Here is a 16218-nt window from a genome sequence, read left to right on the forward strand (position 1 = left end):
CCTGGCAGAAATTATGAAGCGTATAGACTATAAGATTATCCACCATGTTAGGAGAGAAGGCAATAAAGCTGCAGATTTCCTAGCTAACTGGGGCTGTAATGAATCAGACGGGAAAGTGGACAGTATATGGCCAACTCATCTGGTAGGAACACGATGGGAGAACCTAAATCTAATCATCAAGTAGGAAAATAATGACACAATACACTCATGATCAAAGCTACAGTCGGACCCCGATCGGGGTGGGGAAAAGGACGCTGTGTGAAGAAATGATGGAGGTCAGTGCGTGGAAGCACAAGCCACCTCCTAAGTTAATCATGCTCCGATATGCAGAGCCGACATGCAGGTGTGTTTGAGACCCGAGGCAAGGAGGTGAAAGAATAATGGAAAAGGAAAGGGAAAAGGACGACAGTGTTTGGTTGGTGGAGCGTAGGATAGATGTCGATAAATCAATAAGAGCTGGTGAAGGCAAAGTAGTAGACAATCCGAGGTTAAGTAAGGTGGTGAAGGCAGAGATTATTAGGCAAAGAAACCCTGGTAACCGGATTAGAAGAGGGCAGAAGGCAATGGCGAAGAGAAGAAGGAAGGCAGGAGAAAACACTAAAGAGGAAGGAAGACGGAAGGGCCACGATAAGAATAAGCAGGGAGTTCAGAACGTAAGAGAGAATGATAAGCAGAGGGCTGAGGAGAGAGACAGTCCTCAGGAGGCAAAAAAGCATCAGCTATCCAAAGGAAGAGCGGTGAGGGTTAATAAGCCAGAGAAGGAGCAGTCAAAAGAGGAAGAAATTCGAGGTGAGGAGGGAATGGAAGTTGGCAGGAAGGAGTTCATGAAGAAGGTGACGTTCGAGGTTGGACAGGGCAGTTGGGGTACCATCAGAGGAAGACCCTCCAGAAGAGGCAAAGGCAAAAGACGCAGGGGTGGTGGGAGAGTTAGGAAAACAGACGGTCATGAAGCTGAGGCGCCATCACCAACCCGACAGAAAAGAGGTCGAAGAACATCGGAGCAGATGGCTCAGGAAGTGGAAAGGGCATATAAAGAAGGGAATAATGCGGAGATTAGAAGAATTATCCAGGAGTTGGAAAATAATGTACTGGAGGAGGCCTCAGACCTGGAAATGGAGGATTGGGGCATTCTATTACCGGACCCAGGAAACACAAGGGGACGTTTATCCCTGTACAAACAAGCTCTGCATGTTTATTGGGTGACGAAACGTTTATTAGCAAAGGCTATGGAATATATTGCCGAGGAGATGACTGAAATGGCTCAAGGAATCCCAATCCTAAAAAGGGATATGGAAAACCTCCAACTCACTCTTCTGATGCAGGACAACAGGCTAGAGGAAATTCAAATTCTGTTGAAAAAAATAACTATTGTGCAGAGCGAGGAGGAGATCAAGCCGGAAACCATGGTAGACTGAACCTTACAGTTCTGATTTCTAATGATCCTTCTATTAGGCCTATGAGAATCAATTTTTTTGGAAATGTTTTTGAATTGTAATTGCTTATAGGAATCCAGAGTAGTCTGTTGATAGGGTATGTTATATGTTATAGACTTGATGGTTTATGTTCATATGATATGGGTTGACATTTACAGACTTATGGTGACCAACAAACCCAGTTTCCCTCCGGGGTGGGTTGAGGTCACCAAATGATTGTACATATTAATATTGGTTGAATATAATAGAGAAGATCCTACACTAGCTTACAAAAAAAAATAAAAAATTGTCACTTTAATTTATTTAATTTATTTCAAGTGTTGAGGAGGAATGACTGTTATCTTCCTAATTAATTTTAATCATTGTGAATGATATGTTAAGTTCATAACAAGTATATTGTTATAATGGATTCAAGGAGAAGTACTTGGGTTCTCCCCAAACTTTATAACCTAATAAAAAAATAAAATAAAATTGTTATAGCTTCAAATAAGATTTAAACACTTTGCTACGTTACTGTGTAAAGTTGGGTCTAGACTTATCCTTTATAAATAAAATGGTGTCTCACCTCTTAATAGACTTATCCTTTACAAGGCAAATGGTGTCTTACCTCTTAATAGGGAATATATGCACAATAAAACTTAAGAATCGTGAAAGTGCATGTGTGCGCGCACACACACACACACACACACAGATATATATATATCACTAATGTATTTGATTTTTTTTTGTCAAAACTTGAGAACAATAAAGTTTAAACCGTGGTTTCAAAAGAAAGAATGTAAGTTCAAATATACAAGTCATAAAGTCATTTTTACATAAAAGTCAACTTGATAAATATGTAATTGATTGAGGAAAACTTAATTAAAGTTGACTCTAGACTTATCCTTTATAAATCAAATGGTGTCTCACCTCTTAATAGACTTATCCTTTACAAGGCAAATGGTGTCTTACCTCTTAATAGGGAATATATGCACAATAAAACTTAAGAATCGTGAAAGTGCATGTGTGCGCATATATATATATATATATATATATATATATATATATATATATATATATATATATATATATATATATATATATATATATATATATATATATATATATATATATATATATATATCACTAATGTATTTGATTTTTTTTGGTCAAAACTTGAGAACAATAAAGTTTAAACTGTGGTTTCAAAAGAAAGAATGTAAGTTCAAATATACAAGTCATAAAGTCATTTTTACATAAAAGTGAACTTGATAAATATGTAATTGATTGAGGAAAACTTAATTAAAGTTGACTCTGTCGACAAGATACCTTATAAGAAGATAATAGGAAAAGAGTGAAAGTCAAGAAGTACAGGTCCCAAAATTGGCCTCATTGCATGTAATGGTTCTCTCTCTTTCTCTCTCTCTCTCTCTCTCTCTCTCTCTCTCTCTCTCTCCATATTTTTGTTATGTATTCAATTATTGCATTTTTATAAATGTTCTTGTGATCAATTTCATGGAAAATCTGTATGTTTTCTCTCCTCCTCTCTCAACATTCAAGCCTTTTGGATTTAGCCCTTGAGATCCAAATCAAAAGTATTAATGTGGAACAAAATTCCTATATTGAGATACTTTTTTCAAATGAATAAATCAATTCTTGAAAATATGGCTTTCATATATAAAGTTTATTAGAAATATAGTGATTTTAAGAATGTTTGTTCAAACATGAAAGTTTCTTTAGGGTAGGAAGAGAAAACAATATTCCTAAAGGTTATAGCAAGTTTTTTAATAGCATAGTAATTTGAAGGGTGTTTTCCAAAACACTGAGGTCTTTTTGGTCGGGAAGGGAAAAAAATAACATTAGAGGCTAGACTCATTTTTAAATGAATATTCATGCATAGGTTATTACCCATGAAAGGCCTCAAGGTTTTAATAAGTGGGACAAAAAAAATATCTCACTCTAGAAAGGGGAGCATTTCCTTCCATCATATCAAAGGAAGACCACTAATGGCTTTCACAAGAACCTCCATTGCCCTCAAACCATCCAATAGAGTAAAAAGGAATCACAAAGAAAGTGGGTAACCATGTGAATGTTCAAAATTCCCAACTAAGAGATGTAGCAGCAAGAAGCATATCAATAAAAGGTGTAACACAATCAAGGGGAACGTTGACCTCCTTGATAATAATTGTTGCATTGAGAGGTGCACTCTATAACCTAGTGTTGGGTAGATATGTCTCATGGGTATTGTTGACATCATTGTGCATACACCATGACTAATTTCTATAAAAAAATAAAAATGATAAGAAAAGAATATTAATTAATTGTGTAGGTGTTTGCATCTCTATGATATTAGGAGATGGCCGCCACCAAATGATCTAGCTGACATTTTTTCTTGCTTTGGAAAAATCAATTGAGTGTGTGTCGTAAACTAATAAAACAAACCACCCTAGACCCCTCTTAACACGACATTTATCAAATCGAGAGAGGAATTAAATCCCTCCATGTGGAAATCTTTCCTCGACTTTTTGAACTATGGGTGAATAGCATGTTTAATAATATGTGATTTTGTTGGAGATTTTAGAGAAGAACTTAAACTTCCACCCTTTGAATCATCAAAGGATATTTTTCCCAACAAAATCTAATGAGAAAATGTTGCAGCAAAGAAGAACCAATATTCAAAGTATTTCATATTTGAATAAAAGCTACATGAAGACGCTTTTGACAAATCAAACTACAAAGGTAGCTCACATTTAACCTTTTTTTTTCCAAAATAGAGAAATACATAAAAGGGTTAAAAAAGGTGTTCTAAGAATTTTTTTATTTTTTTTGCAAGCCCCACTTAATCAACATATATTTCCTCAAATAAAACTATGTAAAAGCTTATGTTAATAATGGAAAATGCTATTGAGATCTGCAACCCTATGGATGCCTGTGTACCTGCCGCCATTTCTGAACCCTACTACCTGCTCGTTCCTGACAGAGCTCGTTAAGCCGCCAGTCCTTTACTGAAGTCTTTCCATGGCAACGCCTACAGGAGGGGCGGGCTCTGCCCCCCCTCCTTCGAATGCCTCTACCGCCGGTGAGAAAACGCACAGTACGCCGCTGACTCCTCCTGACACAAATCATGAAACAGAGCAAGAAGGACAGAAGTCCAGTGATAAGGAGATCCCTGCAGATCAGACTGCAGCCACAGATCCAGAAATTGAAAAGCGCCAAAACGCCTCTTCGTCACAGCCAAAGGCGACCTCGGCTACATGCATTCCCAAGTCGACAGAGCGCATCAGGATAGAACTGCCCAGTCACCGAATCAATGGAGAATACAGTACATGCAGGACCATGCACTGATAGGCAAATTTTTGGGCTTCTGGCCGACAGAAAGAGCCCCGAATGGCTGGATCGAATCAAAGTGGAAACCAAAGGGACAAGTTACACTGCAACTGGGTCCAAAAGGCTTCTTCACGGCCATATTTAACTGCCTGGAGGAAAAACCAAGGTATTTGAGGGAGGCCCATACTTCTTCAACTCATCAGGACTGTACCTCACAGAATGGAAGCCACGATTTAACCCTGATAAAGAAGATTTCAGCTGGGCTCCAGTATGGATCAGAATGTATGGGCTCCCGGTGGAATATTGGAAGGAAGAAATGCTTGCAGACATTGGAAATGGACTGGGAAGCTTCATCAAAGTTGCTGAGGAAACAAAGAAGCGCAAATATACTTCTTATGCACGGATCTGTGTCAAGATGCACCTTGCCAAGACTCTGGCAGACACGGTAAGTCTCTTTCACGAAGATTTCGAATGGGATCAAACTCTTGATTATGAACACATCCCTTTTCGTTGCCGTAAGTGCCATGCTCATGGGCACCTGTTCAGGGACTGCCCTCTTAATCAGCAATCCAAAGCCTTTACCTCAGAAACTCAGACTGACTCAGAAGGCTTCACCATAATCCCCAACCGCCGCCGGCATCCCAAGAAAAATCAGGCAGCCCCTGAAATCTCTACTAGATTAGACTCTCGGAACAAGTTTTCGCCTCTTGCCAACCAAGAATCTCCCAGTGGGGAGCCTTTGGACTCTGACTCTCAGCCTTCTTCATCCCTTAATCCCCAAACTCACAAGCCATCAGTTAAACCCAGCTCTGTTCATTCTCCCCTCTCACCTTCTGAAGATGCTCCAAAGGCGGTTACCGATCCTAGTGATCCATCCGATGGCAAAGGGAAATCAAAAATAGATCCTAAGCAACTGGCCTCCGACATGGATATGGATGCAGCATTAGCGCTAACCCTACAGAACACCATAGAGGAAGATGAACAAAATACCCCTAGCAACATGGAACAAGATCCAGAGAACATTATCCTCGAAGGAATCGACATCTTAAAACTTGAAACAGCCTGCAAGCAAAAGGAATACAATACTATTCCTCCCTGGCAAATAGATCGGCTGGAAGGAGTCCTAGCCAAGGTACAACACAACAAACATCTAGGCGTACAGGGAGGAAGTCCATGGGATATAAAAAAAAATCTCAAAGAAACCAAGAAGAGGGGGCGCAAAACTGACTTGTAGAGGACCATTGCAGTGGGGGAATTGCTTATGGAATCAGGGAGATTCCCTAAGCTGACCAAGTACTACAAACCTACATCCCATTTACAATGAAGCTTATCTCCTGGAACGTGAGAGGACTCAACAGTCCCTCAAAAATTAGGATGATCAAGAACTTGATACAACAAGAAAAACCTTCTATATTTTTTCTTCAAGAAACCAAAAGTAGCACAATTGCCATGGACAAAGCAAGAAACAAGATCTAGGCTGGTAGCAGCTCAATGTCGGTAGACGCTTCAGGGGCTTCGGGTGGATTAACCATTTTGTGGAATCCACAGATCCTCAATCTTTATGATTTCCACGCCACCCATTTCCTCATTCAAGATTCCTTTCATCTCATTGGAACAAACATACACGGGCACCTTTCCAATGTTTACTTTCCACAAAGCATTCAGCAGAAATTAGACCTGTTAAACACGATCTCCAGTTTAAATGAGCACAGACAGTTCCCGCTCTGGATTAGTGGAGGCGATTTCAACATCATTCAGGCACTGGAGGAGAAGACAGGGGGAAGAACAAGATTAGAAAATGATAGCAAAGGACTCAGAGATTTTATACAGGACAACCACTTAATGGACATTCCAACCACCAATGGGATTTTCACATGGACCAACAAGCGCAGTGGTGCCAATCATATTGCCTCTCGGCTTGACAGGTTCCTCCTCTCAGACAATGCAATCCATCTAGGAGGAGACTTCAATGCATCAATTTTGCCACACGGAGGTTCGGACCACTGGCCCATCGTGCTTCAATGGTCCCGGCCCGGCACAAGATGCAATAGGCCCTTCCGCTTTGAAGCATTTTGGCTCACAAACGCTAAGTTCAAGCAGATAGTAGAAGAGGCATGGAAGTCCTACAGGCCACCAGAAGGAGCCAAAATGTTTCAATTCCAGCAAAAGTTGAAAAACCTAAAGCAAGTACTCAAGAATTGGAACAAAACTCAATTTGGCAACATTCAGGAGGATCGACAAAGGTTGGAAAAGCAAATGGAAGCACTTCAGCAAGTTATCATCAAAGAAGGCCGCACGGAGGAACAGTCCCAACAAGAGCAAATCCTCTGGCATCGATTAGAAGAACGGAGAAAGCAAGAAGAAATACTCTGGTGACAGAAATCACGAATCAACTGGCTAAAAGAGGGCGAAAAGAATACAAATTTTTTTCATAGAACAGCTCTTCAACGGCGCATGTATAACAACATCACATTCATCAACAACCAACAAGGAGAGCGAGTCGAAGCCCACGAAGACATGGAAAAGGAATTACCTCATTACTTTCAAGACATCCTTAAAGAGCCAGAAGGAAACAGGGACGTAGAAATCAGAGCCATCACACAACATATTCCCAGAATAATAACTGATGAGCACAACAACAAATTACTTCAGCCCACATCCCTAAAAGAAATTGAAGAAGTGATGAACTAGCTCAAGGACGGAAAAGCCTCGGGGCCAGACGGTTTTACTGCCAATTTCTACCATGAATTCTGGGAGTTAATCAAAGAAGAGGTCTGGGAGCTGGTGGAAGAATCAAGAAGCACGCATTGGATTCTTCCAGCCCTCAATACTACCTTCATCGCACTAGTTCCCAAATGTGTTGAACCGAGCAAGCCCGAAAGCTATAGACCCATTGCTTTATGCAGTGTCATATACAAGCTTATCTCTAAGGTCATCGCAAATCGGCTCAAACCACTTCTACCCTTACTCATTTCACCGGAACAAATAGGATATGTTGAAGGCAGGTAGATCATGGATGGTATCGTCTTATCAAATGAGGTGATTCATTCACTCAAGATACTAAAAAAGCCAGGTATGCTTCTAAAACTAGATTTATCCAAAGCATTTGACAAGCTCAGTTGGAACTATATACAAAAAGTGCTTATAGCTTTTGGCTTCAGTCATAATTGGACAAGATGGGTCACCAATTTGATCTCCTCTCCAAGCTTTTCTGTTCTGTTAAATGGTTCTCCTTCTCATCCTTTTCGGCCTTCCAGAGGCATAAGACAAGGGGACCCATTGTCGCCTTTCCTCTTTGTTCTTATGGCAGAAGGGCTAGGTAGATTGCTAAAGGCAGCCGTCTCCACTCAAATGCTCAAAGGCATCTCTGTTCATGGCCTTCCCCCCCAATCCCACCAACAATTTGTTGACGACACCATGCTCTTTGGCCACCCATCCTCGCAAGAAGCCTCTGTCTTCAAATCCCTGCTCTCTATATTTTCCAAAGCTTCAGGTACCTCCATCAATGCGTCGAAATCTCAGCTCTATTTCTTTAATACCCCCCTCTCCACTCAAAGGAACATAGCCCGAATTTTGTAGTTCACTATTTCCAAGCTTCCGTCGACCTACTTAGGGGCCCCCCTGGCTGCTGCAGCTATCAAACACTCCTCCTGGTAGACTCTTTTAGATAAGCTTGAATCCAAACTCTCCCTTTGGACCTTTCAAGCTCTCAATATTGCCAGCAGGCTCGTCCTGATCAAATCGGTCCTTCAAGCCATGCCATTGTACCTCTTTTCACTGTTGGCCGCACCTAAATGGGTTCTTAAATCTATCCGCAATCTCCAGCGTAACTTCCTCTGGGGATCTTCTGGCCTGAACAGAAAATGGGCGCTCGTAAATTGGCAAGATGTCTGCAAACCCAAAGCTGATGGAGGCCTGGGACTTCGAGACCCTTTACAGAGCAACAATAATATGAGACCTCGAATGTGGTGGAATTGGATCACTAAGCCCAACGCACCATGGGCCAAACTATGGCAAGCCAAATATGCACCATGCAGTCAATGGAATGATCTAATCAGAATCAGCTCCACTACTCAAGGATCACCTATATGGAACGCAGCCAAACCTCACAGCAAATTCATTCAAGAGCATAGTTTCTGGGAAATACACTCCGGTACTACAACAAGATTTTGGGAGGACTCGTGGCAGCAGCTCCCCAAGCTTGCCACAGTATTTCACAAGCCTCTCTGGCAAGAGCAGATGCAGCAAGCACACCTCACTCAAGTCAATCAATTTTGGCAACATTCTGCAAGCACCGACTACAGAAACTGGAAGAAGGCCAGTCTCTGGCAAAATGATTGGCAAGGAGAAACTTATGAGGACATAGAGCACGAATTATCATTCAGGAAAATTCGATACTCCACTCTACAAGATCGCCTTAGATGGGGCCATAAGCATAAAGGTACATTTACCACCAGCTCAGATACACTGGAAACCAGCTCAACAAGGACCAAATCTGGGAAAAGATTTGGCAACCAGGAATTTGGCCCAAAATCTCCACTTTCTTATGGCTGCTCAGCAAAAGAAGAATACTCACTTGGGACAACCTGGTAAAGCGCGGATTCGTGGGGCCATCAAGATGCCCGAATTGCAATATTCACTCTGAGACAATCGGACATCTCATGGAAACCTGCCCGCTAGCTGAGCAAATATGGAGGAAAGTTGAGAGCTGTAACATGAGATCAAAGCCAGAACAGAAGACATAGCCGAGAACTTAAGGAATTGGGTTACTTCCCCCTTCAAGAGTCAGCTTCTCAACTCTCTGTGGAGACGCTTACCAGGATTCATATACTGGACTCTTTGGAAAGAAAGAAACCATAGAATTTTCAACAACTCTTCCCGGCCCATTGAAGCCTTATGGTTAATCCTCAACAAAAAGCTGCAAGAAACTCTGGCCCTCAAATCTTGGACAGATGCGGATATGCCAAACTCCCCATTGGAATGCCGGATCCTGAAGGCTTGGAACATAAACCTCTCAGCGATACAGAAAGAAGGCACCCAATCCTCTAACAGCAGCGCCTCTCCTTCCAGCTGGTCCCCTCCAGCTTATGCCACCTATAAGTTAAACTTCGATGGGGCAGCCAAAGGTAATCCGGGGCTCGCGGGTTATGGAGGACTCTTTCGAAATCACACAGGGGAAATAATGCAGATTTTCTATGGCTCGTTGGGTAAAGATACTAATAATGTAGCTGAATTAGAAGGCTTATGGAGGGGCTTATGCCTTGCAGAACAGAATAACTACTTCCCTTTGGAAGTAGAAGGAGACTCCTTAATCCTTATCAGTGCTGCCCAAAGAATCCAGGCAGGTACGCCCGCGGTCAAGGTCGCCACAAGCTGGAGACTATTAAGCAGGCTGGAATCTATGGAGGAAAAGCTACAAACTCCCCAAAGTTTAACGTTCAAGCACGTACGAAGAACAACGAACAAGGTGGCTGATAGATTAGCCAACCAAGGTGCTTCCCAGTGTATTCTTTACTTTGCAGGTCCATTGGATACCTCAGAAGATGATAAGCTCAACAATGACTGCATCTCTATGGCGAAGAAGGATTCCATCATCCCGGATGCGGGTGCATAGGGGATATGGTAATGGCACGCACCATCACGTGGGCAGGTGGCATGCCTACGGTGTCCGATGGTACCATGAGCAGCAGGGTATTAACCCGCTTGAATGCAGACGGTCGACGACATTAATGCCTGTCTACTCGGATCGAGGGAGAAAGATGGTTTCCGATGCAGAGAAAAGTTTAAAACAGAGCAAGCTGGATCGGCAGAAGAATATGTGCGCACATTGCAGTGAAACCCTGCTCCACTCAGACGGAAATGGGAGTGAGAATCTGAGGGGTATTCCGCCGGTTTATGAGCCTGGTAAGCACACCACCTGCAACGGTGTGGAGCTGAGGGTGCTGGTGTTGGTTCTTGCAGCTGTAGGAGCTCAGAGTGCTTGTGTTGGTTTCCAGAGAGGAAGGAGTGTTGTAATGTCGAGGGAAAGGCTGCGAATGGGTAGTCGAAGAGGGGGAATTAGAGGCAGGGCCCTCCCGCAGCAGAACGATTATAATTCACCCTCTTCCTCCATTGAGGTAACGTCGCTGCCTCAGAGATTTCAGGGCAGCAATGAGGAGGAGGGAGGGCATAATGGCAGAAGCCCAAATTCTGAAGAAGGTCAGATGGAGCTCCCAATGCTCAGGTATCGGCTCCCCTGCCCTCAAGTTAATTCCACTTTGGTTGTTTCTATAATGATAGAGCCTGGCGTCACTCAGAACATGGAGGCCGAGCCTCGACCGGATGGGCAGCGCTCTAGTAGAGAAGAATCTCCAATTGCGTGCCCTCTGGTTGGAGCTGGAACGGGTTGGTTGGCACCTGGACGTGAACATGGGTCGGATCTTGAGCGCCCAATAACCAATTTCGAACCGGACGCTGGCCCTTCTACGCATGCTGGTTATTCACTTACTGGTCCGAGCAGGCCAGCCCAAGAGGGAAGCCCAGACGCGGTCATCCAGCTTTCTGACTCCGAGGACACGCTCTGTTTCTGGTGCCGAATTGAAGAGGCGCCCCAGACTACTGAAGATGATTGAACTCGCCCCGGTAATCTCTGCTATTTTTGTTGGGATTTCGTTGTATAACTCGGCTATGTGGCGGCATTATCTCTGTCAATGTGTCGGCTGTAATGTTCAGGTGTCAATTGTAATTGTTCAGGTGTCGATTGTCATTGTCCAGCTGTATGTTTGTCTTTGTCCGGGTCAGTCCAAGGCCCTGGTGTCTGTTCAGTTAATACATGTTATGTAATTGTGTCGGCAATGGTCAAGAAACAACTCCAATTTTGAACTTTTCAATTTTGGAACTGATAGCAGGGCAAGGCAAGGGCTGACAGGCAAAATTTCTTAGCCTTGCCCAATGTACTCTATTTTGTATCTTTGTTTTGTACGATAATAGAATTAGTCATATTCAGAAAAAAATAATAATGGAAAATGCTATTGAATATTTAGATAAGGACAACTCACATGTCAATTGGGTTTAGCCCAAGTGGTTGGGAGAAATGATTGTTATACTCCCTACGTAAGTTTGATTACTACAAGTGACATGTTGAGCTCTCAATAAATATATTATTGTAATGACTTCAAGCCTTTTTGTTGATTGGTGTTGTGCCCTGGAGATTCTTGGGTTTACTCTAGGTACCATCCTCAAAATGAGAGGAAGTACTCAAGGATTTTCCCCAATGAGTGTCATCTAAAAAAAGGGACAAACCACCTAGTTCATCAATTGATTAACTTTCTTAGAAATCAAAATCAGTTATTGTAACTATGATTACCTATAAATGAGAGAGAATAATAAAAGGTCGAGTTTTCATTTTTTATTTTAAAAACATTTCACTTTTATTAAATGTAAAATTATATTATCTAGTTTGATTAAATATTATTCTTTATCACATTGCATTGTATTTTTTCTTTTGTTTTCTTTAATAATTAAATAAATAAATTAGAAGTCCAAAGAAGCAAGTTCACCACCAATTTGATATACAAAGTGTTGGAAACACTAGGAGGGGTGAATCTACTGGAAATACTAAGAGGGCGGTGAACCAATATTTCCTTCCAATTAGTTAAGTTTTAATCTTCAGAACATTAAATTCACATTAATAATAAATTATCATCACATCACATGAACAATAAACAACACCATTCAACAATGCACAAACATCAAGACAATAGACAACATATTTTTAGGTGGAAACCCTTCTGAGAGAAAAACCACTGAACACTTCCTAATATTTGTCTTCAATGATTTACATCAAATGGAAGCTCCAACTTCTAAATTTATCAGCTCCAACACCGTGTTTACCAGCTCTAACTAGAAGGATGCTCCAATGCCCATATGCTCCATCATTGAACCCTTTTGTTTGAAACATAAGGAGATCCCTGCAGATTAGACTGCAGCCACAGATCCAGAAATTGAAAAGCGCCAAAACGCCTCTTCGTCACAGCCAAAGGCGACCTCGGCTACATGCATTCCCAAGTCGACAGAGCGCATCAGGATAGAACTGCCCAGTCACCGAAGCAATGGAGAAATACAGTACATGCAGGACCATGCACTGATAGGCAAATTTTTGGGCTTTTGGCCGACAGAAAGAGCCCTGAATGGCTGGATCGAATCAAAGTGGAAACCAAAGGGACAAGTTACACTGCAACTGGGTCCAAAAGGCTTCTTCACGGCCATATTTAACTACCTGGAGGACAAAACCAAGGTATTTGAGGGAGGCCCATACTTCTTCAACTCATCAAGACTGTACCTCACAGAATGGAAGCCACGATTTAACCCTGATAAAGAAGATTTCAGCTGAGCTCCAGTATGGATCAGAATGTACGGGCTCCCGGTGGAATATTGGAAGGAAGAAACGCTTGCAGACATTGGAAATAGACTGGGAACCTTCATCAAAGTTGCTGAGGAAACAAAGAAGTGCAAATATACTTCTTATGCACGGATCTGTGTCAAGATGCACCTTGCCAAGACTCTGGCAGACACGATAAGTCTCTTTCACGAAGATTTCGAATGGGATCAAACTCTTGATTATGAACACATCCCTTTTCGTTGCCGTAAGTGCCATGCTCATGGGAACCTGTTCAGGGACTGCCCTATTAATCAGCAATCCAAAGCCTTTACCTCAGAAACTCAGACTGACTCAGAAGGCTTCACCATAATCCCCAACCGCCGCCGGCATCCCAAGAAAAATCAGGCAGCCCCTGAAATCTCTACTAGATTAGACTCTCGGAACAAGTTTTCGCCTCTTGCCAACCAAGAATCTCCCAGTGGGGAGCCTTTGGACTCAGACTCTCAGACTTCTTCATCCCTTAATCCCCAAACTCACAAGCCATCAGTTAAACCCAGCTCTGTTCATTCTCCCCTCTCACCTTCTGAAGATGCTCCAAAGGCGGTTACCGATCCTAGTGATCCATCCGATGGCAAAGGGAAATCAAAAATAGATCCTAAGCAACTGGCCTCCGACATGGATATGGATGCAGCATTAGCGCTAAGCTTACAGAACACCATAGAGGAAGATGAACAAAATACCCCTAGCAACATGGAACAAGATCCGGAGAACATTATCCTCGAAGGAATAGACATCTTAAAACTTGAAACAGCCTGCAAGCAAAAGGAATACAATACTATTCCTCCCTAGCAAATAGATCGGCTGGAAGGAGTCCTAGCCAAGGTACAGCACAACAAACATCTAGGCGTACAGGGAGGAAGTCCATGGGATATAAAAAAAAATCTCAAAGAAACCAAGAAGAGGGGGCGCAAAACTGACTTGCAGAGGACCATTGCAGTGGGGGAATTGCTTATGGAATCAGGGATATTCCCTAAGCTGACCAAGTACTACAAACCTACATCCCATTTACAATGAAGCTTATCTCCTGGAACATGAGAGGACTCAACAGTCCCTCAAAAATTAGGATGATCAAGAACTTGATACAACAAGAAAAACCTTCTATAGTTTTTCTTCAAGAAACCAAAAGTAGCACAATTGCCATGGACAAAGCAAGAAACAAGATCTAGGCTGGTAGCAGCTCAATGTCGGTAGACGCTTCAGGGGCTTCGGGTGGATTAGCAATTTTGTGGAATCCACAGATCCTCAATCTTTATGATTTCCACGCCACCCATTTCCTCATTCAAGCTTCCTTTCATCTCATTGGAACAAACATACACGGGCACTTTTCCAATGTTTACTTTCCGCAAAGCATTCAGCAGAAATTAGACTTGTTAAACACGATCTCCAGTTTAAATGAGCACAGACAGTTCCCGCTCTGGATTAGTGGAGGCGATTTCAACATCATTCAGGCACTGGAGGAGAAGAGAGGGGGAAGAACAAGATTAGAAAATGATAGCAAAGGACTCAGAGATTTTATACAGGACAACCACTTAATGGACATTCCAACCACCAATGGGATTTTCACATGGACCAACAAGCGCAGTGGTGCCAATCATATTTCCTCTCGGCTTGACAGGTTCCTCCTCTCAGATAATGCAATCCATCTAGGAGGAGACTTCAATGCATCAATTTTGCCACACGGAGGTTCGGACCACTGGCCCATCGTGCTTCAATGGTCTTGGCCCAGCACAAGATGCAATAGGCCCTTCCGCTTTGAAGCATTTTGGCTCACAAACGCTAAGTTCAGGCAGATAGTAGAAGAGGCATGGAAGTCCTACAGGCCACCAGAAGGAGCCAAAATGTTTCAATTCCAGCAAAAGTTGAAAAACCTAAAGCAAGTACTCAAGAATTGGAACAAAACTCAATTTGGCAACATTCAGGAGGATCGACAAAGGTTGGAAAAGCAAATGGAAGCACTTCAGCAAGTTATCATCAAAGAAGGCCGCACGGAGGAACAGTCCCAACAAGAGCAAATCCTCTGGCATCGATTAGAAGAACGGAGAAAGCAAGAAGAAATAATCTAGTGACAGAAATCACGAATCAGCTGGCTAAAAGAGGGCAAAAAGAATACAAATTTTTTTCATAGAACAGCTCTTCAACGGTGCATGTATAACAACATCACATTCATCAACAACCAACAAGGAGAGCGAGTCGAAGCCCACGAAGACATGGAAAAGGAATTACCTCATTACTTTCAAGACATCCTTAAAGAGCCAGAAGGAAACAGGGACGTAGAAATCAGAGCCATCACACAGCATATTCCAAGAATAATAACTGATGAGCACAACAACAAATTACTTCAGCCCACATCCCTAAAAGAAATTGAAGAAGCGATGAACCAGCTCAAGGACGGAAAAGCGCCGGGGCCAGACGGTTTTACTACCAATTTCTACCATGAATTCTGGGAGTTAATCAAAGAAGAGGTCTAGGAGCTGGTGGAAGAATCAAGAAGCACGCATTGGATTCTTCCAGCCCTCAATACTATCTTCATCGCACTAGTTCCCAAATGTGTTGAACCGAGCAAGCCCGAAAGCTATAGACCCATTGCTTTATGCAATGTCATATACAAGCTTATCTCTAAGGTCATCGCAAATCGGCTCAAACCACTTCTACCCTTACTCATTTCACCAGAACAAACAGGATATGTTGAAGGGAGGCAGATCATGGATGGTATCGTCTTATCAAATGAGGTGATTCATTCACTCAAGATACTAAAAAAGCCAGGTATGCTTCTAAAACTAGATTTATCCAAAGCATTTGACAAGCTCAGTTGGAACTATATACAAAAAGTGCTTATAGCTTTTGGCTTCAGTCATAATTGGACAAGATGGGTCACCAATTTGATCTCCTCTCCAAGCTTTTCTGTTCTGTTAAATGGTTCTCCTTCTCATCCTTTTCGGCCTTCCAGAGGCATAAGACAAGGGGACCCATTGTCACCTTTTCTCTTTGTTCTTATGGCAGAAGGGCTAGGTAGATTGCTAAAGGCAGCCGTCTCCACTCAAATGCTCAAAGGCATCTCTG

At 42.4% G+C, this 16218-nt stretch overlaps 2 protein-coding genes across 2 annotated transcripts; both read left to right on the top strand.

Moving 5' to 3' along the window:
• The first annotated feature begins 6230 nt into the window (after positions 1-6230).
• Positions 6231-7115, top strand: LOC149185695 (uncharacterized). The gene has a single exon (XM_089409107.1). It carries the CDS (start codon positions 6231-6233, stop codon positions 7113-7115), a length of 885 nt encoding a protein of 294 aa, XP_089265233.1.
• A 7224-nt stretch (positions 7116-14339) lies between these two features.
• LOC149185696 (uncharacterized) lies at positions 14340-15221 on the top strand. The gene has a single exon (XM_089409108.1). It carries the CDS (start codon positions 14340-14342, stop codon positions 15219-15221), a length of 882 nt encoding a protein of 293 aa, XP_089265234.1.
• The last annotated feature ends 997 nt before the right edge of the window (positions 15222-16218 follow it).

This window comes from Pinus tabuliformis, chromosome 3_1, assembly GCF_031772625.1.
Source record: "Pinus tabuliformis cultivar Carrire ecotype Pingquan chromosome 3_1, CPIR1, whole genome shotgun sequence".
NCBI classification, from domain to species: domain Eukaryota; kingdom Viridiplantae; phylum Streptophyta; class Pinopsida; order Pinales; family Pinaceae; genus Pinus; species Pinus tabuliformis.

Bases quoted from the DNA above. Each gene is read 5' to 3' on its own strand.
- LOC149185695 (XM_089409107.1), top strand. From the start codon at position 6,231: ATGTCGGTAGACGCTTCAGGGGCTTCGGGTGGATTAACCATTTTGTGG.
- LOC149185696 (XM_089409108.1), top strand. From the start codon at position 14,340: ATGTCGGTAGACGCTTCAGGGGCTTCGGGTGGATTAGCAATTTTGTGG.